The sequence below is a fragment of the Hippichthys cyanospilos genome, chromosome 3 (assembly GCF_059441005.1).
Source record: "Hippichthys cyanospilos isolate Australia breed blue-spotted pipefish chromosome 3, RoL_Hcya_1.0, whole genome shotgun sequence".
NCBI classification, from domain to species: domain Eukaryota; kingdom Metazoa; phylum Chordata; class Actinopteri; order Syngnathiformes; family Syngnathidae; genus Hippichthys; species Hippichthys cyanospilos.
Window position 1 is genome coordinate 5,657,380 of NC_142371.1, and position 27,154 is coordinate 5,684,533.

At 38.9% G+C, this 27,154-nt stretch overlaps 2 protein-coding genes across 3 annotated transcripts in view; both read left to right on the top strand.

Annotated features, from left to right (window-relative positions):
• The first annotated feature begins 1,135 nt into the window (after positions 1-1,135).
• Positions 1,136-14,347, top strand: LOC148425601 (transcription factor E2F3-like). 2 transcript variants are annotated; one of them, XM_088412128.1, is made up of 8 exons: positions 1,136-1,632; positions 3,224-3,344; positions 4,543-4,673; positions 4,861-4,949; positions 5,018-5,176; positions 5,311-5,425; positions 9,348-9,486; positions 10,823-14,347. In XM_088412128.1, exons 1-8 carry the CDS (start codon positions 1,351-1,353, stop codon positions 11,095-11,097), a joined length of 1,311 nt encoding a protein of 436 aa, XP_088268254.1. In that variant the 5' UTR covers positions 1,136-1,350; the 3' UTR covers positions 11,098-14,347. The 2 variants fall into 2 exon arrangements, with proteins under 2 accessions (XP_088268254.1, XP_088268255.1); XM_088412129.1 differs by lacking the exon at positions 1,136-1,632 and adding an exon at positions 1,777-1,979.
• A 1,203-nt stretch (positions 14,348-15,550) lies between these two features.
• cdkal1 (CDK5 regulatory subunit associated protein 1-like 1) overlaps positions 15,551-27,154 on the top strand; it is a 201,086-nt gene continuing 189,482 nt past the window's right edge. Inside the window, exons 1-3 of the mRNA XM_088409351.1 lie at positions 15,551-15,678; positions 16,654-16,814; positions 17,314-17,426. Coding sequence (XP_088265477.1) covers positions 16,657-16,814; positions 17,314-17,426 — 271 coding nt within the window. The 5' untranslated portion in view covers positions 15,551-15,678; positions 16,654-16,656. The remainder of the gene's footprint in view (positions 15,679-16,653; positions 16,815-17,313; positions 17,427-27,154) is intronic.

The window sequence follows — 27,154 nt, forward strand, 5'->3', positions numbered from 1 at the left end:
ATTTTATTTCACAATTTTATTTTCACAGTTACTTTTAAAATTTTCGATCACGAGAGCTTCTTCGTCAGAATTACTGTCTTTAAGTATCACGTCAAGGTGTTGACAAAACATATTTCTGGCCTGTATACCTATGAGGATGAATAACATTATGACAATGTTGTGACCAGTGGATTTCAAAGCATTTAAAGAGCGACCGTTTCACATGAGGAGTAATGATCATTAATCATATCAAAGTAGATACATTCTGTTCATATACCCAACAACATACACAGAAAGTAAATAATCAAATCCACTTCATTATTCACTAGGAACTTCATCTTCAGGTAAGCATAAACAAAAGAAGCAAACACGTAATTCATGTGGTAGTGAAACAATTACAAATATATTACAACAATTGGCTCAAAATCGGCCAATTATTCCTGCTAAAAAAAACAAAACAAATAACAACAACAACAAAAACAATGTAGCAATTCAGCCCTCAACAGTTAGGAAGTGCTATAGCTCCAGAGCGATGAGTCACTGGAATCATGAGTGAGCTGGAGTCTATCCCAGGTGACTGACATAGCAAATTGAGCCCCCCAGTGAACCTCCCTCGTTACAGCCTCGTTACATAAGTTATAGAAACATTTCAGATGGGTAAAACAAATCTGACACCGTGACTCCCAACATCATCACTGCGATTTTTTTTTTAAACCGTACCACAATATTTACAATACACATATTATCACAATAACATTTTTTCTGTAGCGTAAGTCACGTAAAATGTCAAAATTATCACATCATTCTATTTATCAACGCATTTAGGAGCGTTCAAATTTCTTATGATCACAAATTGCACAAAATATGTTGTCATAGTTGGTTAGTTGGCGGTTCCATCTAGCGCCTCAGCCGGGAACTACTCCACGCGTGATCAGTGACGTCGACTGTTTACAACTGCCAATGAGCACGTGGCGCACAAAATCACGCGATGTCATTGGACAGAAACCCCACAGACGGGGCAGAGAATGTAAAGAGCTCAGCCAGTCGAATCTGGTATGTAAATTTTGTTTGAAATCTTCCCGGGAAATCCGAGTTTCGCGGGAGGGCTCTTGAGCGCGCAAACCGTATCCCTTCATTCATCAGGCCGTTTCCTGAAGCCATTTCTCGACGGGGGAAACGAGAGTTGCGCTACTTTTTAATCCATCGCATCTGCCTAAATGCACGCACACGAGGACAAATACTTTGCAAAAGTCGATGATTCAGACTTTTATCTTTGCTTCGGCCTGATTATTTTTGAAACCATTACGGTGGATTAGCAATCGGAGCTGGTTGAAAGTGTCGAGACAAGAAAAGGGGCCACCCGAGAACAAGATGAGAAGAGGGATCTCCTCGGCTCCGGACAAAGTGATTTTAGCGGGCGTTGGGGGCTCTCATCTCGACAATAATATCATTTTGACAGCACTCTCCGATCGTTTAAACCCCTCTCAAGGCAACGCCACTTATATCCAAATCATAACTACACCGCCGCCTTGCAACGTTACACAGACCCCCGGCGTATGTTTATCCGAGCCCTCGATAAACAACATTTACACAACTCCTCAACAAGCTGCAGCAAATGGAACGGGACATCGACCCGCATTAGGAAGGCCGCCGGTAATTTTGCCAAACAGCACATTTCAATGTATTTTTGCCTTACTAAGTGTCCGAACCACGACACGACGCTAGCTTGCTAAGGTTAGCCGAGCTTGTTGTTCTGGCAGCTAGCTGCTAGCCGCTTAGCCGGTCCCACGACCCAGCTTTAGCTAGGCAGCTAACTAACTACCGCGAGCTAAGTTGTCCAAGTACGTCTACGTTTGAGTTGTGCGAATTTAGATAGGAGGAGGACTCATTTAAAACGTCTCGATGTTCACGCGACGTCCACTTTTGTGCGGACATCTCGCTATGCTAACTTCGCGATGCTTTTGAGTTCGCCTCAGCCTCGCAGCCAGATGGAAACCTTGGTAAGAGATGAGCAACGTTAGCGGTGGCCTAGTGGCTGCTCTCTTAGTCTTTAAATTTGAGGGGGTTGGGGTGCTATTCGGGTGTTTATGCTCCACGTTTGCGAAATTGCATCCATTTGGTGGTCGTCGGTTCATTTTGTTCCTAATGCAGACGTTCTTGACACCACTTTTGCTTCTCCTCAATTTTGTTACCACTCGACGGCGTCATATCGTCGATTAAGATGCAAGTTGGATCGAAGCATGAAAATGAGTTAGCTGTCATGGCTAGTAGCGATGTTGACGAGGCGGAGAGAAATTCTTCGTTTTCGAAGCCGCTTTAACAAGTTCAGACAAGTGATTTTTTTCATTACCAACTCTACTGAATAAAGTCCAACGCTAGGATGAGTTTCATAGTGAAACTCGAGTTTGTTGTACTCTGTGCTACTTTGCACATTTGCTGTACTTCCAGCTTTTATGAATCACAGAAAAACAAAGAACTTTAATCGCATGTTGGTTATTGCAACTAGTGTTCTAAACAGTTGATTTCGCTAGCCAAACTTGTGTGTGTGTGTGAGGCCAGAGGCATGAGCAGACGGGGTGAGGGGAGCTGCTTGCTGGTATAAAATGGCTGACGTTCAGACTGTCAACAGAGACGAGTCTGAATAAAATTTGCAAGAAGTGTAAAACTATGATCAACATTGATGTGTCCAGTAAGAGACTTTTTAATGGTGAATGCTGCTTTGGAATACTGGTGTTTCTGAATTGTTCCACAAGACACACGAACGGTATTATTGATGGGGGGGGGGGGGGGGGACTTTTGGGGACTCCATGCAGTGTCACTCGGCCTTGAAATGGTGATAGTCATAACAGAAATGTTGGTTTTCGTGAACGTGCTTTTGAGAGTTAAAATATAAAATCTTGATCTGTGTGTGTGAGGAATCAATCACACACAAAAATTTGGGAAAGTTGTGTCTTTTTCAAGATGGGATAATACAACTAGAAAAGATTTGAAATTTGAATAATTGCATTTGGAATTGTTTCAGTGAAACAATACATGTTACTGTTTATTTTAGAACTTCCAGTGCAGTGAAGGCAGTGCAAAGTTAACAGTACTTTTTTCAGTAATTAGAATCAGAAATTCATGTTTTGGCACACTAAACACTTGTAGAAGTTGTCTTCTCGAGCTTTATTTGCCTTTAATTGAAAATCTTCAACCATCCAAAACTTATCCCCTAACAATCTTTCATTCCACATTCTCCCTGTAGGCCAAAAGGCGACTAGCTCTCGACGATTCAGACCACCAGTACCAGTTGGAACCACCAAGGACCGCAAGAGGCAGAGGGAGCGCCGCATTAGCCAATGGAACACATATAAAAACGTCAAAAAGTAAGACCTTTGTAAATGCAGTGCAGAATTATAAATTAACATTATTTTTGCAACCTTTGACACATTATGACAAGTTGAATCCCAGACTAAACACAGTTGTGCTCCTGTTTTCTTCCAGGAATCTTTATGCATGATGCTGCGTGCCTTAACGAATACATATATTTTCGGTTAACTAGGCATGAAAACCCCACAATATTAGCTTGTATTTAAGTCAAGTTTGCAGAGTCATTTGCATGACTGTGGTTACGAGGCCGGCCCAAAAAAAGCACTTTCTTACTGCGCAGACAATGGTCATTATATAAATATACATCATTACAAGCACTTGATGTTGGCTGTGCCTGCGGGAGGCCTTTGTTTGCAGAACAATAGTTTTTTGATTCTTTTTTTGCAACGGTACTGTTTTATAAAGGTTTGACTAACCTTTTTTGTTTTTGTCTAGAATTTTTTGTTCATTTTCATCTCAGTGGCTACAACTGTCCCAACTACAGCTGTGATCTGGGCACAAATTTAGCTCGTCACATGTAGAATCTTTCTCAGTATCATTCTAAATATGTCATTTATGATCACCTTGTTGCAATACTAGTGTTAAACATTTATATTTAAATATGACATGTCCCATGGAGTCGATTAGTGTCTATTTTAGTACTTTTATTGAGCCATTTTTCATTTAATCTCATTGCGCACCACCAAAAAAATTGTCACAAAAATATGAATACCCAACTAATAATGAAACGGTCTGAAGTAACACCAAATAAATTGCACTACTACAACTAATAATGAAACGGTCTGAAGTAACACTAATTAAATTGCTCACTGTGAAACACAGTGAACTACTTGCAGCTGCATAATAATACGTCTTCATGCTGCTGCATGATGAAAGTTTGTTCAATCTCCACGGTATTTAACAATTTGTATTTTGGTTCACAAATGCTGCTATAATTATGATTTCACAAGTGTGTAGTAACAGTGGCAGTGTGTAGCATAGGTTAAATGCAGTATTGATCTAAAACTGAGGATCTCCCTATACTGTTGTGTGTATTTCTTTGTAATAGGGCTCACGTTTGTTGCTGTTGAGATTTGGATTCCTCTTAAGTCAAGCATATATAGTTTTCATTGGCCATTAGCTTGTGTGTTAATGGTTTCAGTGTTACTATGATAAAGCATAACTTTAATATGTTGTCATCTTCTTTCATTGCAGCACCCAAGTCTCCGCCAGAGAGGACGCGATATGATACCTCCCTAGGCCTTTTAACGAAGAAATTTGTGGACCTGCTCAGCAAGTCAGTTGATGGCGTTTTGGATCTAAACCTTGCTGCCGAAACTTTGCAGGTACTTTCTGTCTCAAATCAATGATCTGTTGGTTTTTAGCTGGTACGTAGTGGAAAAAAAAATGCTAACCACTATATTAACATATTGTACAGCTAAATATGTGTATGTTTTTGTAATGTGGTCAATGGGTGTAGTGAGATTTGTCATTCAGTTAATCAAACATGCATGTGATGTTTTCTGATTTCAGGTTCAGAAAAGAAGGCTGTATGACATCACTAATGTACTAGAAGGCATCCACCTCATCAAGAAGAAATCAAAGAACAACATTCAATGGATGTAAGTTGTCACATATTTTACACCATGACTGCAGGAGAAATGTGTGTGTGATTGATCTACGCTCACAGGGGCTGTAGTCTGTTGGAGGTTGAGGGGTCACTGAACCAGAGACAAAGATTGACAGCAGAGGTTTCTGCACTGGCGGATGAAGAGCAAAGACTTGAGCAGCTCATCCAGAGATGCAGCCTGGAAGCGAAGCACATGAGCGAGTCACCAAACAATGAGAAATATCCTTTTTTTTTTTTTTAAACAATGCAAATGTCAGTAGTCACCAGCTAGCCTGCCAGTTCTGACATTACAGTTGTTTTAAAGTCTTACTGTCCCATCCAATCTAAAGGTTTTTCTTTGACCAATTGACCACATTTGCATATGTCACATATGAAGACATCAAACAGCTGGGAAACCTTCACGATCAGACTGTCATTGTTGTCAAAGCACCCACAGACACAAAGCTCGAATTACCAGATCCTGATGAGGTATGTGTTCAAATTGTATAGTGCTGTGAAAAAGTATTTTCCCCCTCGCTGATTTTTGCCTATTCATCACTTGTGAAGGTTTCATTTCATCAAACCAATTTTAATGTCACTCTGAGACAACCCAAGCATATAAAAGCGAGAGTTTCTGAATTATTTTATTTACCAAAGGTGGGAAATACAAACCAAAATCTGACCCTATGTGGAAAAAGTAATTGCTTTCAATTTGTTAAATCACAAAGCAACTTTGACCAACAACAGTTTTTTGGAAAGCGTTCAATTTCACAGGCCATACCTAAACCTGATTACCATCACTTTTATTGTATCAAGAAATCACCTAAATGAAAATCCATTTGACAAAGTGATGTAGGCTACAAAATCCATGTCACGATCCAAAGAAATTCTGGAAAAAAATGTGAGGGGAAAAGAGTGATTGAAATCGATCAATCTGTTGTTACAAAGTTACAAAACCATTTCCAAGGCTGTGGAGCTCCAGCGAACCACTGTCAGAGTAGTTATCCACAAATGGAGAAAACATGGTGGACTCGAGCGACTAATCCAAGCGTGCAATGTCGACTCATCCAGGAGGTCACAAAAGAACCCAGAAATACACACAAAGAGCCTAATTGGTCTCAGTTACAGTCATTGTTCACGACTCCGCTATAAGAAAGACACTGGCCAAAAATGGCATTCACGGGCAAAAGTCACTGTTGTCTCTAAAGAACACAAAGGCTCATTTCGCATTCGGCAAAAAGTATCTCGATGATGATGGACCGATGAGTCAAAAATAGAACTTTTTAGAAGGTGTGCAGCCCGTTAGATCTGGTGTGAAAATGGCACAGCATTTGATCAAAAGAACATGACGGCAACAGGAAAATATAGTGTTGTCGGTTTGCTGGTCTGGGGCTGTTTTGCTTCCTCAGGACTAAATGCTGTGATTGACAGAAAATTAATTCCACTTTTTACCTTAACATTCGGTCATTAGCTTGCGTCCCCAAACTTGAGCGCCCTTTGATCATGTAGCAGTACACTGATCTGAGAGGAAAAAAAAAATTGGAGTGATCACTGTCTGAATTAAAATTCAATAGATACTGTGGTGTAACCTTAAACAGATGCTTAAAGAAAGAAAACCCTTCAGTATGACAGTTGAAACAATTATTCGAAGAGTGGTCTGAAATTTCTTCACAGCTGCTTGAACGATTAATCACAAATGATCACAAATGTTTAATTTCTGTTATTGCTGACCTTGATACAATGTGCTATTTTTTTCCTGGGGGCAACTACTGTATCACATAGGGTCAGATACTTATCTGAATTTGAACCCCCACAACCATCTTGTAAATAAAACAATTTCCTTTGATCGTCTCGGTGTGAAAATGATATTGGTTTGATGAAAGGAAACCTTTGTAAGTGGTAGACATGGATAAACACACAGAAATCAGGAAGAGGGCAAATGCTTTTTTGCCTTGGCCATTCTTTTCATCATGCAATGCTGTAAGCAGGGCTTTTTATTTTTGAGTGGCTGTCCCAGTAGTGACACAGTGAGCCATGTTGTGGTGGACCACAACTCTGTATATTTTTGATAAATCACAGTAAGGTTCGATGATTATTTTAGCTTACGAAAAATGACTTCTTTTAGTCATAAAAGCCAAGTGAGTGTTTAAAAATTGACTGCTTCTGGGCTTTGTTCAAGACTTTCCTTTTAGAAAAATTTAACTGACGTACTAGAAAAAATGTGTACACCACTGTAATGAGAACAATGATAAATGGTCAAATTAAGTGGATAAAACTCCAATGATTGAATGTTTATCTTAAAAGTGGGAGGAGGACTCTCCCCTATGATGAGAACCTGATCAGTGCTCTGTTACTGGAGTCCTTGTCGTGTATTGTCTATAACACTATTTTCAATCATAAGATTGTCCTTATGTCCATTTGCCACCAGGACATACTAGGCTGCAGTTTGATGATCAGTTTTGTGGTAATGTCATCAAAATTGCAGCCATGTTTTTTTTTTGGACACTCAGGTAAAGGAAGGGGCATTGTTGTAACTTGATCTTTGCCTGCTGGTGTGTTGGTTCTGGTTTTTGAGGAAGATGCCGGAATTTGCTGGGAACAGCTGGCAGAATCCCTTGTCAGGAAGCCTTTCACCTCCAATCTCCAGCAGAGTTTTTCTAATGTCCTTGGGGAGGTGGGGGACATCAAGGCCAAGTGGACCATGCTCCACACATCTTGTTGAGGCGGCCATTAGTGCTGAGGCCCAATGGTGTTTGGTACCTGTTGTAGTGGCATTCATCAAACTGGCTGGTTGACACCAGTGGTAAGGGATGCTGTCAAGCTGAAGTAGACGGCCTATCGGGCCATTTTGGCCTCAAACAGATAACAGGTATCGACTGGCCAACCAAAACTGAGGCAAAAATTCAGTGAGGCCAGAGAAACTTACTGATAGGTTCGAAGAAATTCTGGTCAACCATCTGGTTCCTCTAAAGGGGGAAACGGCACCATTAACACTGTGCATGGAGGAGATGGCAAGTGCTTACCTCGATTCTTGATGTATTGAGTTGATGGGGAGAATGCATTTAAGATCTTCTCTATTCCGCTGAATCATTTCTGGAGAATACATTTAAGATCTTCTCTATTCCGTTGAATCATTTCTCTTCTACAGTCTGGGGACTTCAAGGTGCGCTCTCATATCCCTGGTTTCCCCAAACTGGTTGGAAAGCTTCGTGGCAAAGCCCAAAGGTGGATGAGAACCACCTCGAGTTTATTAATGTTCTGGATGTTGTGGGGCTGTCCTGATTCACACGCCCGCACGACATCGCATGGACATCAGCGACAGTGCCTCCGCATTGGCAGACATGGATGTTGGGGAACTGGAGATAGTGTTCCAGCTACTTATGGATCTCACCCCTCAGCATCCCTAGTAAGGTCTAATGAGGGGTTCTGGAGGAGAAGGTCCATTGGGAAGTCGACTTTCAGGTTGAGAAGGAGCAATGTGGTTTTCTTTCTGGACGCAGAACTCTGGACCACCTCTACAACCTCGAGTCCTCGACGGTGCATGGCACTTCGCTCAATCACTTCACACGCCTTTTGTGGATTTAGAGAAGGCATTCGCGATGTCCCACTGGGAGTTCTGTGCAGTGTGCTTTGGATGTACAGATTACTTTGGTGCTCAGATGTGCACGAAAAGGCCGGAGCAGATGGAAAAAAAAACAAAACAACAATAGTGGATGAGATGAAGACGACTTAATGAAAGGAGTGCAAGGTGTATTATTTTGGTCAAGCTACTGCTCCTCCAGTTGAGAGGAGCCAGCTGAGGTGGCTTGGGCATCTGGTTTGGTTGCCTCCCGGACGCTTCCGCAGTGAGGTGTTCCGAGCAAGTCCCACTGGAAAGGAGGGTCAGGGTCTCTGGCACGCTGGAGAGATGTGGAACTCCGGGGCTCCCTGCGAAGAATCTGGTAAAGCTGATTACCTCTACTTTGCGGGAGTGAATGGATCGATCGATGAATGGATATAAAAACCAAGAACATGTTGATTCCATCATATTTATTATTGAAATTTGTATTGGCCCTTTTTGACTAAATCTGTGAACTTGGGCTGGCCCAAGCACTGTCTTGTAATTAATGTAGAGTCCTAAGAAAGATTTTCACTGATACAAATATGGTAGTTAACTTTGATTTAAAGGGTATATTCATTTTCATATTCATTCATAATTAAACAAAAAAACTGCTCTGATTCAGTACTCTTTAGAGCAGATGGCTGTCATTTTTGGACTCCACCAACTTTGTGTAAAATGACATTGGGATGCTGGTCTTAAACTTCATTTCTAATGGAAATTTCACTGAAATGTACCTTGTTAGTGTTCTTTATCCAATCAGCTTTGTTACTGAGTATAACACACCTCATTTCTTTTCTTTGATCTCTGCAGAGTCTTTCCATCCACCTTACAAGTACCAGAGGTCCTATCGAGGTTCTTTTGTGCCCAGATGAGAACGACCACAGTAGTCCGGTGAAAAATGCCAACACAGACATCAACGGGAACTCGCCTTTCCTCAAAGTCCTACAAGGTCTGCTTTAACCAGAACCCCCCCCCCCCCCCCAAAATAAATAAATAAATAAATAAATAAAAACCTTCATGTTGCCATGAGACCTCCTCTTCATGATAAGACTTTTTTTTTCCTCTCTAAATTGTATATTTGAATTCTTAGCAGTGTTTACAACCAATCATATTACAACCAAAATGATGTAGTTTCAAATATGTATTTTTAAGTGTCGTAAAACACTTGATCAACAGACACTAGCAGATGTCAGCACTGCATCACTTTGGATGTGGGATCAGAGGTTCAGATAAAATAGTCAGCAGTGAATGATTGCATGTTTATGTTGATCCGGGTTCGTACAGTCGCTCCGTCTTCGTCCGTGTATTTTTACGAGGCATCACATCATAAAGTGCTCGCTGATGATGTGGACGCGCTAGCCAGGCAGACATAATGACTTTTCTGCCTACCTCTGCTTTAATGAACAATTTCAAATGGGCGTCAATCCAGTATTACAATTTTTGAATTTCTGAATAGTCTGAGGCCTCATTAGAAAGTCATGCCATACAACAGTTTGACATTTCTGAGTCAGTTCAACGCAATGTGAAATTTGTTATGCAAAGTGCATCCAAATTTGTTATGCAAGATGCATCCAAATGTCATTCACTCGGGATAATCGGCGTCAGCCCCTTAGATTTTTACCCTGTGATAAATATTAAGGCGCCCAAAGCGCAATAGTTGATTTTAACACCACTTTTACGTCTGTCACCAATTGTGAAAGAGTAAACTCACATTTAGTGCCCACTTTTTAGGATCTTTGTAAATTATGTGCTTGACACTGTTATTGCGTTTTCAGAACCCCTTTGTTTTAGAAAAGAATTACACAATCCCCTGTTGTCATTTCTGCATTCCTACTTTTGCTAAGTCGATGTTCCTCTGTTGTTTGACAGTCATTAACCGGTCACATATTCTTGCAAATAAGTATAAGGACAATAACTGATTGTGCAGTACACACATTGCCCATTTACAGTTGTGGTCAGAAGTTTGGAAACACCCTCTCAATTCATCCATTTTCTATAGACACTTATACTCACAAGGGTCCTTCTTATTCAGTCTTTTCACTATGTAAAATGTGCTAGTCCTTAGTTTAATGCGTAGGCCAGCGGCTGAGGCAAGAAAAGTGTTTCCAAACTTTTGAAACATGACAACTTGCACCATGTGTCAGTAGAATCAACAAGGATCGTACCATTGACCATTTGGGAATGATTAAATCAATGAACTTATGGAATTTAACTTGTAAGTAGCGTAGCGTCAATCATTCTGTTTACAAATGATGAATGACCGATCCTCGATCGCTCTTCCACAGAATCCACCGTCCCAACCACATCTCCTGGCCCCTCCACCACCGTGTCAGTCACCGCTCTCTCGCCCATATCATCCCCGTACACCAGTCTTCTCCAGCAAACGGAAGACCAGATGCCCTCATCGCTGGGGCCCTTCTTGAACCTGGGGCCCTCTCTTCTTGAGCAAGACGATTACCTTTTAGGATTGGGAGACGACCAAGGAATCAGTGACCTGTTTGACACCTGTGACTTTGATAAAATGCCTCCCCTTGGCCTGGACGACCTCCTGTGCAGCTAGCGCTCACCGAGCCAGATCCTGACAAGGTGGATTGAAGTGAGCCAAAAAGGCGGTGGTGAGCTTGGAGACCTGTGACTTTGTATTTAGTCTAAGCTAATTCTAAATACAGTTCAACAAAAAGGGCTGTTTTTTTTCTCCAGTCCCAAGGCAGACATATGCCAAGTTTACTGGTGCCCAAAAAGATATTCAGGTGATGTCCCACCTCAGGCTCTTGGAGGACTCCATTGAAGCTTAAGAGCGGTATTAGGTACGCTTTAAAAGAAATAGAATCCTTTATAAGCAGTTGCAGTCAGTGTTGTACAACCGACATGAACAGAGGACGCCACTTGGCTTGTGAGGGGAAGCTGGGAAGGGTTTTACGCTTCAAAATGACTGCACATGTTAAGATGACCCTGAAATCATGTTAAAATTTTATCTCAATTTGGATATTTAACACTAAAATGTTATAAGTCAAATGGCTCCTTATACCAAAGTCATTTCTAAGCCGTTAATGTCAGATTTGATTTTACGCAGCAACACATCTTGGTGGAATTTTCTAAATCTGGAATGAGCACTTCACATGGTTCTAAAACGCCCTTTAATGAATTAATTCACAACAAAACAACAATGAATTGCTTTCGCACATGACCTCTTCTGCTGCCCACTATAATCTGCACTGCGTATGTTTTAAGGGCAAGTGTTGGCGTTTGAAACATACTGACAATTTTGGCCTGTTGATGTCTCAGAATTTCGGTTTGTTTAAAAAGAATTGGTTGATATTTTTTTTACAGAAATGTGTATACCAATTGGAGAAAAGGTAAACTTTGAGAAATAATAATCGACTCTCATTTGAAGACATTTTTGACCGGATTTTCATTCAGCAATACAACAAACACTTTCCCCAAAAATGTCACCCCCCGCCACACACACACAAGCCTACATTTTCTAAATTCTTTCTGAATTGTATTCAGATTAAAGTGACCTTTCTAAACACATTTTGACATTTCCATCCATCCATCCATCCTTCCATCCATCAATTTTTTTAAAATCTTGTCACGTGGCTATTTTCTCATAGCTTTTACAATCGTCATTCTTTTATTTCGGCAGACAAATGTGGCCCTGATAAAGTTTTAATTTATTGGAACGGATAACCAAATGTAACACCTACTTGCACAGTGCCCTTTAATTTTTAGTCACTTTCAGAGTCGTATGATACTGCTCTGACTCGGACGCAAAAGTGAGCACTGATCACTTCCGCAAATCTGCCTGGTAAATATTATTTTTAGTTTATGATTACCATTAATGAGTTTTAAAACTTGTAATTTCCTATTAATGGCCATATAAAGAAAAGCCACCGATATTTCTCAGCTATGAATTCAAAATGTAATATTCAATCCCTTATTGAATGCCTCTGCTCTTTTCTCCCAGTGACTTATATTTGATGACATCTGAAGGCAAAACAATTTCCTCATCTGAAAAGGAAACTCGGGAAACCTGCGGCTGCAGGTCGTATTGCTGCTCTTAGTGTTAACTTTTCCCCGACCCGCTAGCGTGTTTGTGCAATTGTGTGCGTTTACGTCAGAAGATCTTGCTTGCTCAAAAGTAAGCCTGCCTTGTGGAAATGGATGGATAAATGGTTTTAAAAAAATAGACTGTGCACAAGGTACCAGGGGCTACCTCTCACTAAATGTTCTACAATAGAGTAGTAATCGAGCATAAGAGTAAATGTCAAAGTAGTTTATTTTGTCATTGAGGTTATCCTGCAGTAGCAGTGAAGATCACATGTACCTGTCTCTCTTGTCCTATCTTTATATATAGACTAATTTGATTGATAAGGACATGTTTATTGCAGGAGTCATCAGTTATTTTGTGTTGTGTGTACTTTGTTTGGTTTAGTTAAGGAAATGTATTCACCCCAAATTGTTTGTTTACTCACGCTCCCTCACTGTGAGCTCTTGAAATGGCCATTACAAGACATGACTGTCTCCACGGGACTGGGATCAGTGACTTCTGTCCACTGCTAAAGTGTCTACCTTTGCTTCTGTGACACTGTGTGTCAGTTTTTAGCTTTTTTGGATTGTCTTTTTTTTTTTTAATGCTTAGGTTAACTCGTCAGTTAGCTGTTAATTCCCTCCCCTGCAGCCAACACCTAACTTTTAGGATTAGGAAAAACTGGTATTTATTTTTAGTGTTTATGAAAACAGCATAAGACCTTTTCCACGTTTAGTTCTTGAAGCTGTGGAAAGTACGGTGGAGTATTACGGCCAAACTGATTTTCTTGTAATCCTATAGGAATTTATTCATGAACTTCCAAGTATAACAAAATAAAAGAAGATTTGCAAAATAAGGTTATTTTGTATTTCAAGGGAAATGTTTTTTACAAGACTGTTTTGTTTGTAAACAATTGTTTTCTGTAACTGTGGAAATGCTTCTCTGCTCCCCCCAAAAAACTGAATTGGCCTCTTGTTGGGTTTATTCTCTCAAGTTGAAATGTTTTTAATGATCTGTATTGCGGTTTGTATGACGTGATTTACGTATGACAGCGAGACCGTGGCAGTTTTGCTTGGGAAAATTTTGTCATCCACTTGTTAAAATTACATTTTTTTTTCTTGTAACAAACATTTTGTCATAATGTCTTTATTTTTGTATATGTATGACTTTGTTAAAATTCTGCTTGTTAAATTACAACCTTTATTCAATTTATTGTGTTACGTTTCAGAATGGCCTTAATACTCCTTTGTATACAGCCAACTTTTCTGAATCTGGTCACAATGTTAGATCTGCTTTTTGTGTGCTTGAGACCTGATTTTTTGAAAAGATTGCCTCTCCATGTATTGATATTATTGTAATGAACAGTCAAACTATAGCGTTACTTACATAAGGTGAGGCGTTTCATGAAGACTGATGTAAATGCTATTTGCTCATAAAGAAAATATTATGAATAACCGCGAAAATGTAAACAGCACTGTTATATTTCTGGTTCATTTAAATTCACAAATTCAAACACAAGTATTGGTTCACGGCCAAAACAATGTTTTGTATGAAAAAAAAAAAACAACAAAAAAATACAAGTGCTGCCTGAATCTACAAATTACTGAAAAAAAAAAAGTAGTAATATCATATTTTGCTTTTTTTCCCCCAATTTGGGTGAACAAGTTCTTGGTGTGACGTCTTTTAGTGTTTTGCTTTTGATGTGAGTTCATATGTTCCTTTAATATCTGCTCAATGAGGAATTGTGGTAGTACATGTTATTTTTTTGGGAGGGGGGGATGAAATGGGATTTTTCTTTTGTACTGTCAGATTTGTAATTGAACATTTGAATAAAGGAAACAACAGCAAGAATCTTTCAATTATGGTATGTGTGTATGAATTTCACTTTAAGGTTATATAATTGGGGACTTAATGACCAAATTCCATGAGGGTTTAGACTGACATGGCCACATTTTAAAATGACACTTATAATAAGTAATAATAAAGTAAAATTATTTGGCCACCATCATTCAGCCGCCCCTCCGATTCACCATGCCCGCAGGTATGGTCCGAGTATACATTGGAGCGGGTAAGCTGGTGTTGGTGCCGCAGCAGGTTCATGCCCAGGCACAGACTGGGACGCAGCCGCGACCGGCCGTCCCTCGGAAGCCACTGTGCCTGCCAGCATGCGGGTCAGCACTGCCACTCCGGCTCCTGCGGAACTTCAGAACATCCCTTTGCCAACGCTACCTCATGGTTTTCACGCTGAGCGTCTCACCCTTACTCCTGTTGCACCTGGGGCCCTGGTGTCACATACACCGCCCAGGACCGGACTGAGACTCAGGGTGCCAGACTGGTGAATACCCTGTGGTATTGACATGGACACCATTGCTGAGAGTTGTCTCGGTCCAATTTCCGTTTTGCTCTTCTTCGATACCTGTGGGTTTAAAGAAAAAAGTGTCTACGGGTCTGGCTTCGACGTACGCTAACACTAATGTTAGCTAGTTGAGCAACACACCTTAGCTGAATTCTAACTGGCTAAAAACGCTACACTAAAATTGCGGCACTTAGGAGGAGTGTAACCATATGGATATAATATGACATGAAAACCAGGATATGGAGCATAATTTAACAAATACAAAATATATATACTTAGGAAAAATAATTTTAAAATGAAATTGACTTTTATAGTTATTTTAATTATTATAGTTTATTATAGATATGATAATATCAAGTTATATTAGGCCAGCAGAGAAGGCCTCTGGCTCTGCCGGTTTACAACTGACCAGTACCATACCTATTGGCTGACTGATTTTGTCCACTCTTTCGACTCACCCATTGTTGCCCGTTGCGCAGTACGAGTATTTATTTATAAAAATATGTCAATAAACCATTGATTGTTTACCCCAAAAATAAAACAACCCTGCTATCATTTTGGGTTCGTGATACGTTCTTGCCAAAATGAAGTTTGTCCTTTTTCCCACACTGTACTGTCATGTCAAAACAGTATGGCGGAGAGCATGTTTTGACGCGTCTGTTTTGGTGCTTCAAACGCTTACTTGCACGTAATCTGACTTTATTTTGGCACGCGACTTGGACCCGAACCGATTAAATAGCTACATTTTGATTAAGGTAAGAGTAAACGTCGCTGTACATCACGAAAATCAAACTAAATTAGTAATCACGTGGAGCACACACGGTAAGCCAACCCAGCTAGCAGGGTCCATCAACTAAACATGCGGATCACTGTCAAAAATAAACACCTTAGACCGGGTACAGCTGGTCCTTAGACCACTCATACATTGAGCATTGAAAACAACGATGCAATGCACGTGAAGGCAAAGCGAGCGAGCCAAGATTGGGTGTCTTGATCAACAGTTGTTCGCTGCTGCACACTTTAAATGTGCTTTTTGGCGAGGTTTCGTTTAACGTGATTCAGTCAAACATGCTTTGAAGATAAGCAGAACATGTTTTTTGATGAACCAGAAAAAATAGCAGCCATCATAAATTGTTTACATTTGACTCGAACGCGTTTAGGCCAGAACTGGAAAAATTCGAGTCGGATAAAGCCGTCCTGGCACCACTTCATTGAAGAAGCATCAATAATAATATCTTTATATTCAGTTATTTCGTTCATGCCTTTCTTCAAGTGTAAAGTGACCTCAAACAACTTATGTTGTCATTTGGAACCATATAAATGCAACTGAATTGAATGACTACACGATCAAGTAAAATACAACAACACCAATCATAATAAATACAGTAACTAGACAACAAAGATCATTAAGGGAATCGGCCTTGCAACATTGCACCCAACATATTGCTCAATGTCCGCTGGCATAGCTGGTCCCAAATGAGGACAAACGTTGTAGAAAATTGATGGATGCCTGCTAAAGGAAATGTATATAAAAATAAATAAATAAATACATAAATAAAGATTCCAATAAAAAAACAACAACACAAATGTGACTTTCAGTGGTTTATGAATCTACAGTTGAAACAAATTTACTCTAGTTTGAGATGCACCATGCCATTGTTGATTACAGTTAGACACCATATGTGACATCAATTACATTTTTTGCTGACAAAGCATTGCTCTCATTACAGATCATGCCTTCAGCCTGTGACTCTCAGATTGATGATATTGAGGATATGGTGTCTTCTAGTGACCCCACCCCTCATGAGAGGCTGTCAGCTAGGAGGAATATCATACCCAGGTCCAGGAAAAAAACAGACATTTTGAACAGCGAAGAGCTTCAAGCTGACAGGTATATTAAATGCACGGATTTATAATTGTTGAGGTTGTACTTTTTGTTGTTATTTTGTAGTGCATCTTTACTTTGTAGAGGATATTAGCATCTACTCTAAATGTCACATACAATATTGAGTAGCACCAAAAGATAAAATTCCACACTAAAGAAATTGATGTTAAAATAGAAATAAATGTTTGAATGACTTCAGTATTGATTTTGCATCGTCATGCTTTACCCTGAAGCATCAATTAAATAAATTCACACACCTCATTTAGGGCAAACACATTAATACTTTGAATTCAAATCTTTATCGTAGCGCTACTACAGTAATCTGTAAACTAAAGTTGTGAAATATTTTTAAGTCAAAATGTACCCAAATTAATTGTTACCCACTGTTATATACATTCCATAGATTTTTATCTGTTAATATTTAGAATGAGATGTTTTAATTATGCTATTCAGAATGTTATACTGTGTAGCCTCTCTACTCATTATACTCTAATTGTCTTTCCAGTCTGATACCAGGGACTCAAAAAATCTGGATGAAAACATGGGGCTGCAGTCACAACAACTCAGATGGGGAATATATGGCTGGACAGCTTGCTGCCAGTGGATACAAAATGACGAGTAAGGAACTTTCTGTGGTCTCTATGTGTGTGTATTACAATTATGGGAAACCTCAACAAGTAATACAAATGGCAGAAGAAGAGCCTTTTTTAATTAAATCTACTCCCCTTAAAACTTCACAGGAGCCATTGCTTCCAACGGTTGCTAAAGCTTTTTTCAAGCCAACGGTTTTATATTGGAAATTAAAATTCCAGCAATTTCTGATGAGAAAAATAAAACAAATTATCAGCTCGGGAAATAGACCAAAGCGTCCTTATTTTAGATTTTAGCGGCTCCACTGTATATTTATGCATTATTTATTGAGCGTAATATGCACAAATACTCTACTTCAAATGCTAAATTTTCCTCTCCCCCGGCGTGCATGTTTTTCCATGTTCAAAATTCGAATACTAATACCTGCAAATTATTTGATAAATCTGAATTTATTTTGTTCAACCACATTTTTAGACGCTGTCTTACCTTGCGAACAGTTTCGGCTGTCAACACTTGGACTCAGTGATTCTGTATGAATACCTACATTCATCTTTTGAGCTGCAAGCTCACAGTGTTAACAGGTGTAATTTGACAGTGTAATTTTATGACTGTTGTTAGAAGCACGTGCTTATAGGTTGATACAAAAAGTAGGGGGTGGGGGGGTTACACACTCCTGAAATTACAGTACATCCGAATAGTAAACAAAACAACTTTTCAAGAAATACTTGATGTCAATGAACCACAAGAGGGCAGTGTTGCTCTGCCGGCCAGACATTTTCTCTGTGACGTTCCCACTGCCTGGTTTCTAAATGTTTTCCAGACATGTGTTATGTGCCAAAGCATGAGGGTGTAAGGTGCGGTTCTTTGGTACTGATCTGTGTGAAGGACTGCTGAAATAGGTAAATCTTTTTCAAAACGCGACATCTTTGACTGTCACTTGAGCATTTAAGACATGTTGGTAAAGGTCATTTTACTTACCATTAGACACTCCAAAATGCCCTTAGGTGTGTTTGTGAGTGTGGGTTCCATTTTGAGCTCTCACCTTTTTTCAATATATATGTTACCTTTGGGATGTTTTTAGAAAGCACAATGTCTCGTTCCATTGTTTTGCAGATGAAGTTCGGATCTACCTCCCGTTTAAAATAAATGACCCAGCCTCTGTCCAGGTTTTTTTATACTCCCTTAATGACATCCGGTCTTGGATGGAAAGAAACTTTCTCTCCTCAAACAAGCGAAACAGATATAATTTTATTTGGCCGACAAAATCTCCTGCATGGCTGTGACAGTGCCATTGGTACTCTTACGTTTCTCTGTCATCCTTTTGCAACTAACCTTTGTTTTATTCTCGACAGTGATTTTAAATTTGACAAACAAATAAACTCGATAGTCAATACAAGTTTATTTCAACTGAGACCCTTATCAAAAGTAATGGCCTATCTCCCCACAAATGGCTTTGAAAAACTTACTCATACTTGTTTGTTTTAGCACGCCTAGACGACTGTAATTCTTTGTTTGTTGGTCTCAACCAGTCACCATTCCACTGTTTACACATTGTCCAAAACGGAGCTGCCTGTTTCCCGACTAGGAAAGAAAAAGTGTAGTCATATTAGTCCTGTCCTTGCATCCTTGCACTGGAACCCCATTAATTTTAGGATCCATTTTAAAGTTATTGTCTTTAAGTGCTTAAACGGTTTGTTACCATCATACCTGTCAGAGCTTGTTCAGCCTTGCATTACTACCAGGGCACTAAGGTCCTCTAACCAGTTGCTCCTGGAAGTTCCTCGGTCCAGGCTCGCTACTCATGGGGACCGACCTTTCTCTGTTCCCGCCCCAAAGCTGTGGAACAGCCTACCTTTCCAGGTTAGAGCTGCATAGTCTTACCATAGTTTTAAAATCCTGCTATGCAAGTAATCTTGGCTCTGTCTGTTTTACCTCCTTTAATTCTAACTCTGTCCTATATTCATTTTATTACTGTTTTTATTATTATATTTGTGCTTGATCATTTCTTCGTATTTTAGTAACTGTACAGCACCACGGACAGCCCTTTGAGGTTGTTGCTTAAATGTGCTTTATAAATAAACTTTGACTTGACTTGACTTGACTGGACACAAATGTGCCCTGCAATTTGCTCTCAAGTTCTCAACTAATTCAGGGTGTACTCTGCCTGCTGCCCAAAGACAGTTGCGATAGGCTTGGGCAAACCTGCGACCCTTGTGAGGACAAGCTGTTAAGGAAATGGCTGATGGATGGATCGATGCATGTAAAGATAGATAGTGGTCAGTGTGAACGAAACTGTTTTGTGGTTCTCAATGACTTCAAGAAGTGGGGTGCCTTGTACAATAGTTTTTATTTCATTACTGGTCTTGTTTTTTTTGGATATTGAAATTATTATTATTTGTTGTTGAAAGTGTTATAAAACATCATGCGGTTGACACATGCAAGGTAGCAAGTTTGTGAAGCAAGCTTGTGTTTTGCTAGCAAGCCAGATATGGATGTACTATGTTCTAGCTGAGGGTCTTTTTGCACTCTTAAGTGCATGTACTGTATGATCAATAACACACTCTTGCTTCCCTAGTAGAAGTTTTAAAATTGGAGGTGGGGGTATTTAATTATAGATTAAAAGAAAAGTTTAAATATGAAACAACAACCTGCCTTTTTCACATTTTGTTACAGATAAAAAACAACAACTAATTTTGACGAAAATAAATTAATCAATTTAGCGATTGCAGTTTCTGACAGAGGTTTTTGAAGTGTGGGGTGGCTGTCTGGCTGAGTTTTATATACTGTAACAATAGCAGGATGATCAGGCACAGTGATGATTTATTCCTCTGTCAGAAAGTTTTACTCACATGCACACACACACAAGAAATTCTAACTCTAAACCAATTTTTATTTTAGAAAGTGTTACATTTTTTATTTCATTTTAGCCTTGGAATATTATTAGAGGTTGTTTGTAACTCACACTGTTTAAACTGTGAATGCAGCAAATATTGGTTTGAGTTAATTAAAAAAAAAAAATGGTTTTGTTCCTACAACGGCGACCCAATCTGAATTTGTGAATCAGAATAGGCTGTAGTCTTTAGGGTAAGTTAACACAGTAGTAAAGTCATAATCAAGGTTAATTCTGTATTTATGTAGAAACAATGCAAGGCCACAATAAAAAAAAAGAGATAACCTATATTTAATGCTTTGCAACTTCCAACACAATGAAAGAGACTATAATGCAAGAACCTATGGGCTTAATGGCAAATTGTTCATGAGTACATGAATGAGTCAATGTAAATGACGTTCAGAGCTCTGCACAGTATTTACTTTTGATATGTTAGAGTATTTGAATGCTTTCTAACACTGGGTAGTATGAATTCTAAAATTGCCCTACTGTCAAGGTAGTTTGAGTCTATAATTAAATAAAAGTACCGTTTTTCAGAAAGTAGGTGCAGAGTTGTTTTCTATTTTCTCTCTCGTTCCTGTGCGGGAAATATCTGCCTTTCTCCCAATCTGATTACTGTACATTGCTTCTGTCGCTGTTTGAAGGTCCATTGCAAATAAAGGTGCAATTCAAGACAGTATAATGGAATACTCGCCTGGTAATGTGATCAAAAGTTGTTTTTATCGATAGAACTTTCTTTCTGCTCAGTTGGCTTTCACTACCTTCTGTATAACAATGTAATTCTTTTTTCTTCTTATTGTGTGTTTGTATATTTGTATGTGTCTTCACGAGGACACCCTATTTTGTGATACAGCTATTTTGCGCATAAGATATAGGGGATTACAATGGTTTACAAACACAATTTACTAGTTTGTGCAGCATAATAACTATGTGGGCACAGGGCACAAAAAGGCAGTCATTTATCGCTCGTTTCTGTTTTTCATTTGTTTTGTATTCATGGCCTAGAAGTTTTTTTTTTCTCTCATATAAATTTACTGTAATTATGACTTACAATATGTGTTCAATGTAGGTTAGACTGTTGGGATTCCCAAGCAGTTTGCCATGGCACATTAGTGTGCTGCGAGGGATGATCAGGTATTCCCTCTGGCAATTTATCTAATTTTACTTAATTGGGCTGAAAATTATTTACCGCTAATAATGTATTTATGGTCGTCATGTGGAGTAAAAAGGCACAACAATAAATTGCACTTTCACTCAATAGCAGAAAGTAATTAATTACTGATTTGTTCAATTGTAATTAAATGGTGAATCCACTTTGTTTCCATGATGAGGTAGGAATGTAACTACAGTATATCCAACTAGTTATTTTTTTAATGGCTACACACATAAAGATAATGAAAACATGTACTTGAAACTCCAAATTTTATGTTAGTTTTGACATTGACAAATTAAGGGTTCATGTGGTATGCCAAATTCAAAATTGGCCATCAACAGTTTTCTTTATTTTCTTTTTCTTTTTAATGCCGGAGATCCATGGCAGGGAAAGCTTGCAGTGAAGCTTTAAAGTTTGATTTCAAGAAATGTATGTGTGTTTGGTTGTGTGTTACAGTATATGAGTTTTGCCATGATGTGAAGGATGACAACAACTTGTCTGCCTGCTGATGAAGGTTGGCATTGTGTAATTAATGAACAGCTTCATTCTGATCATGCCATTGTCAGTTCTCTGTCAAGAGGCTTCTTGGTTGGTACTCTTTTATACAGTTAAGTAGTTTGAGGCTTCACCAATCATTGGGGAATATTATTTCTCTCTATTGTCTACCACTTTCTGCCATGTCTGCAGGGTAGTGATTAAGGAGTAGCAGCTCTCTGGTAAAGCTGGATTAGTTTGATTCCCGTTTCGTTCTCCTCGACAATCTTCTGTCTGTTGCTCTTTGTTGGTGTCTATTTTTTTCTTTACCTCGTATTCTGAGAGGCTCCACCCTGTGCTCCCTGAGTGAGCATTGTTCGTTGAGATTGTCGGAAGGAGAAATTAATTGTCTGTCACGGACAGAATCGATATTGATTAAAATAAGGTTGATGTACTGTTGTTAGCGTTGAATTGAATGCAATGCAATTGCTCCAATGGTTTGAAATTCTCCAAGTCTTTGTAAAAGTAGAATAAAATAGAATATCAAGGGCAGGGGGATTTATTGTGTTTTACTGAACACAGGTACAGGATTCATAATTTTGGTGTTGTTTTTACAAGACAAATGAGAAGACGTCAACAGATCGATTCCGCAAAGAGAAATCAACAGTTTTAGACAAAGACCAAGCTATAAAAACATGACATCACCTTCTCTCCCTCCCGCACTCTCTCTCCGGCCTCTCTTTCTGTCGTACTCCCCCCTCCCCTAATTCTTTCATCCTTTCTCCAACTATGACATCACCCGGTGTGAAGCGTAGTAGCAGTTGTTTTATTGGCCTCTAGATGGCAGCCTTACGCCAAAGAGGGTGGAAACAGGATGAGGTCATGCATCCGAGTAGCATTCTTTGTAAACAACCTTTTCCTTTCTCATTCACAATTTTCAGATGTGTAACTTTTTGTACTCACTCAATGCGATTAAATCAAACACATTTTCTCTTTCTAATGGGACTGCAAAGGATAATGGTATTTGTTTTATATTGTCAACGTTTTTTGCATGGTCTTTTTAACTCATTCACTGCCAGCTCAATCAAAATGGATTTGATGTATATAGGAGTTATTCGTGGTAATGATTTATCTTATTCACTTCCAGCCCATTAAACCTAAAACTTTGACGATCGTTTAATGACAGTGAATGATTTAATTTAGCTAGAAGGAAAACATCATTCTCCATCAGCTGAGCTAATCAGTAATGACAGAAGTGTGTTGAAATAATAAATGAAATGTTCTAGTGTACGACAATTAAAATTCTCTCTTGATTCAACAAAATGGCAGATTTTAGAAGGCTGCTTTGCTTTCATTGTGTTTACATCTGCTCAACTGTCTGGACCTGTGTATGCTGGCCCACATGTCTACCATTTTTGACCCAAAGGGGGCACTGTTAATCTGCAATAGCACACTGGCAGTAATTGAGCTAGTTGAAGGGCTGGAACAATGTGCCAGAAATTGACTTCATAGAAAGGCGTGTGCATAAATGCTCACATGCAATCCTACTTTCCCTCCCTGGCTCTGTCGCTGCCAGCCCGTCCTCACACAAAACACTTCAGTTATGAGTTTTACATAGCGGTTAGGCAAAATGACTCCCTTGTACACAGTGTCAGCCAAATAGGCTGCTCTTAGTTCCTTGTTTGGACAAAGGCAGTTGGAGGATATGGCTTCACGGGGGCAAAATGAAGTGTGTTTCTAACAAAAGGTTGAAACACAGTTCTGCAGGTATCAAACCAGGGATAAACATAATGTTTATTTTGTTTATTTGATTTTATTTCCTTTAGTTAATTGTTTGTACTAATGTCTCAATACAAAACATAACCGTTGCTCCTTGAACTGAAAAGCACTCGATGGTTCAGAAATTCCTTTTTTTGCACATGAAGGAAAATGTATATTTGCTTTTTAAAGTTTCATCCATCACATGCATTTTTTGAAATGTTCAAACTATATGTACTTTTTTTTCATAGAACGCTTGTTTTCAGCCGATCTTGCCGCTCAGAGTGATTGTATTACATCACTGTGGAGTATTCTCGCTTTTAGTGTGTGCAAACCTCATTCATTCATAAATTGGAGGGTGAGGTTTTTTCTTATTGGCTGACCGTGTGCTACGCAACATTACGCGCCGCCGTGTCACTGTGAGTGAAGCCTTAAAATGTTCTCGCTGACTCCACCTCTTACATTTACAAATTCACACACTTGGCTGTTCGATGGAAGCACACTTTCAGTTGTAGTGAGAAATCGGTCTATATAGCGCAATTGTGGGAGGTGATGTGTGTGTGCTTGTTGACAGCTGTCAGTTTGCAAGATCAGGCGGACTATTATGTGTGTGTGAAACACACACACACACAGTCTCACCGCTAACTCACTGCTATATTTGTCCGACAGTCCACGCCGCTTTCTCGATGAGGGGAAAATGGTGTGTTGGAAAGCGATGCAAGGAGAAGAGGAGAGGATGTCTCCACAGGGTAACGGATGAAGGGCGCAGCCGAAAGAGGCAGATAGAACATTTAAAGCAACAGAAACAGACACTAGTGAAATTCACGTCTCACTATATGCTGCAGTAGCTCAAATGCTTTAAAGGTAATGATATGATAACAATAGACAACTGAACTAGACATTGGGTGCAATAAATGTAATGTATGCCTGCTTGTATAGCTAAATGCATACACTTAAATACTGCTTATCTCCACATCTGCACTCAGTTCTATTTATACCGTGACTCTAAAAGTGTAGCACAGACACATGACGGCTGGGGTGGCTGATAATATGTAAATATGGATATGGAAATTCATTTGTTGACAAGGTTAAACTATGTTGAATATTAAGGTTGTCACATAAACACATGGAATGCCTAATTATCGCTTACTGAGTTGCTGTGTTTAAATGTGACACATTTTTAGTCTCAAATAAACACTAAAGCACACATTGCGAATGATTTGCATATTTTACTCGGTGTAGAAAGATTAAAATGCAGATGCGCTTATTTAAGTCTTTTGTATGCTATGGCTTGCAGACTGGCTTGCAAACATTTTCCACTGCCTGAAATTCATCTAAAGCCTACAAATGGACCATAAGTCCAGGCAGTCAAGTATGACCATTTAGAAACCAGGAAATTGGAGTGATTCAAGACCTGTGTGTGCATGCATGCGTGTGCGTGTCCGGGTGATCCTACAAGGTGACCCTCATGTATGCAGCACCCAGGAACCTTTTAGAAGCAATGGGATTAGGTAACCCAGCCTGGCCTGCTTTTAAAATTCCCTCGAGAGAAATAGGGATAGAGAACAGAGGAGCGTGGGATTGCACGAGGAAAGGAGGGATCATCGCTCAATCTTTTCTATTGATTACTCTGAGGAAAGGAATTTTGACCACATCGAACATGTAATGAAAACTGCCACTGTTGAAATCACAAGACAAGAAAACATTGTGACTCTTTCGCTTTGTTTACATGACAACAGCGGTGCCTTGAAACTTATCTTAAACAGAAAGTTTTTGATTGCCATTTACTGATTTAAATTACATTTACTCCTCTGCTATTTTGCCCAAGAGACATTACAGTGAACCTTCGCTATTTACAAAGGCGAGGGACCATGCTCCTTAAAAATGTTTAGAATTGCATACATTAATAGTTTAAACCCTTAGCACTGTATATTCAACTTTAATTTTAGCACACTTTGACAACAACTGCAGTTTTTTTTAACCTAGTATACAGTTTGCTGTACTCACCTTTTGCCTACTTTATTGTTCTTCTGTCTGCCACTATTAAATATTTTTAGAATTCATTTTCTATCTATTATTTCATTGATTAATTGGATAATGGTATACAGTTAAATTCTCACATAAGTATTTAGTATTGTATAGTGAAATAATACACATCGATTACAGTAAGCAATGCCACATGAGAAGGATTGATGATGCACTGTACTCGGCACATGTTTTGAAACTGATTCAGTTACTGGCTTGGTCATTATTTTCCAAAGTAAAAACAGATGTTTGCAAAGCTCTTATTTTGGTTACCGTATTTCTCCATTTACAAATAGAGTTTTTTCCCCTCATTTTCAACCTCCATCTTAGGGGATGTCAACTTATAACGCCATAGCTCAATACAGACCAATTTTTTCCACTTGTCTGTGTTTTGAATAACATTAATTTAAATGTGAAATGAGTAATACTGTGTTTGCACAAAACATTGCAAAACTGCACTTTCGTCAAGCACCGCCTAATTGCCTTTGTTCAGCAAATCATTTCTATATATATATATATATATATATATATAAATAAATATATATATATACACACAGACAGACAGTTGAGCAGATGTAAACTCAATGAAAGGAAAGCAGCCTTCTAAAATCTGCCATTTTGTTGAATCAAGAGAGAATTTTAATTATCGCACACTGTTACATTTCATTTATTATTTTAACACACTTCTGTGATTACTGATTAGCTCAACTGATGGAGAATGATGTTTTTCTTGTAGCTAAATTAAATCATTCACTGTCATTGATGACAATTGTCAAAGTTTTAGGTTTAGTGGGCTGGCAGTGAATAAGATAAATCATTTCCACGAATAACTCCTATATACATCAAATCCATTTTGATGTCCGTATATATATATATATATATATATATATATATATATATATATATATATATATATATATATATATATATATATATATATATACACACACACACACACACAGTAGCAATGAGGACCATTTTGGGCCATCACATTCATTTAGTTGTATTTACGTGTTTTAGAAGTTGGCTACATCCTCATCTTGAGAGCCTGACTTTTTGACAGTCATTTGGAAAAGAACCAGACAGGTCAATATTCTTTGTTATTTTCTTTGCAAGGTTGCCATTTTGTCTCTCCTTTGAAATAATTAGCTTGTTTGGTCCATTAAAAGCTAACCCTTTTGGTCCCTCTTTCTAATAATTTGTTCTCTTCTTTGTTTTGCCTGTCATCTCAGTTCAACAAGAAAAAATGTGTAATTTCTCTTATGAAGAAATTAACGCTTGAAAGACATTAGCAATTAGTGTGACATGAGGCTGATGCTGTGGGGGTGAGTGAGAGTGAAGCCAAAGAAATTCTGAATGAGGTCTTCAAAGGCATGCAACAAATGTTGTTTTTTTTTTTTTTTTTTTGAACTCCCCCCTACCCTTAAGTTTTTGTATAGTTTTGGAAGATGACCC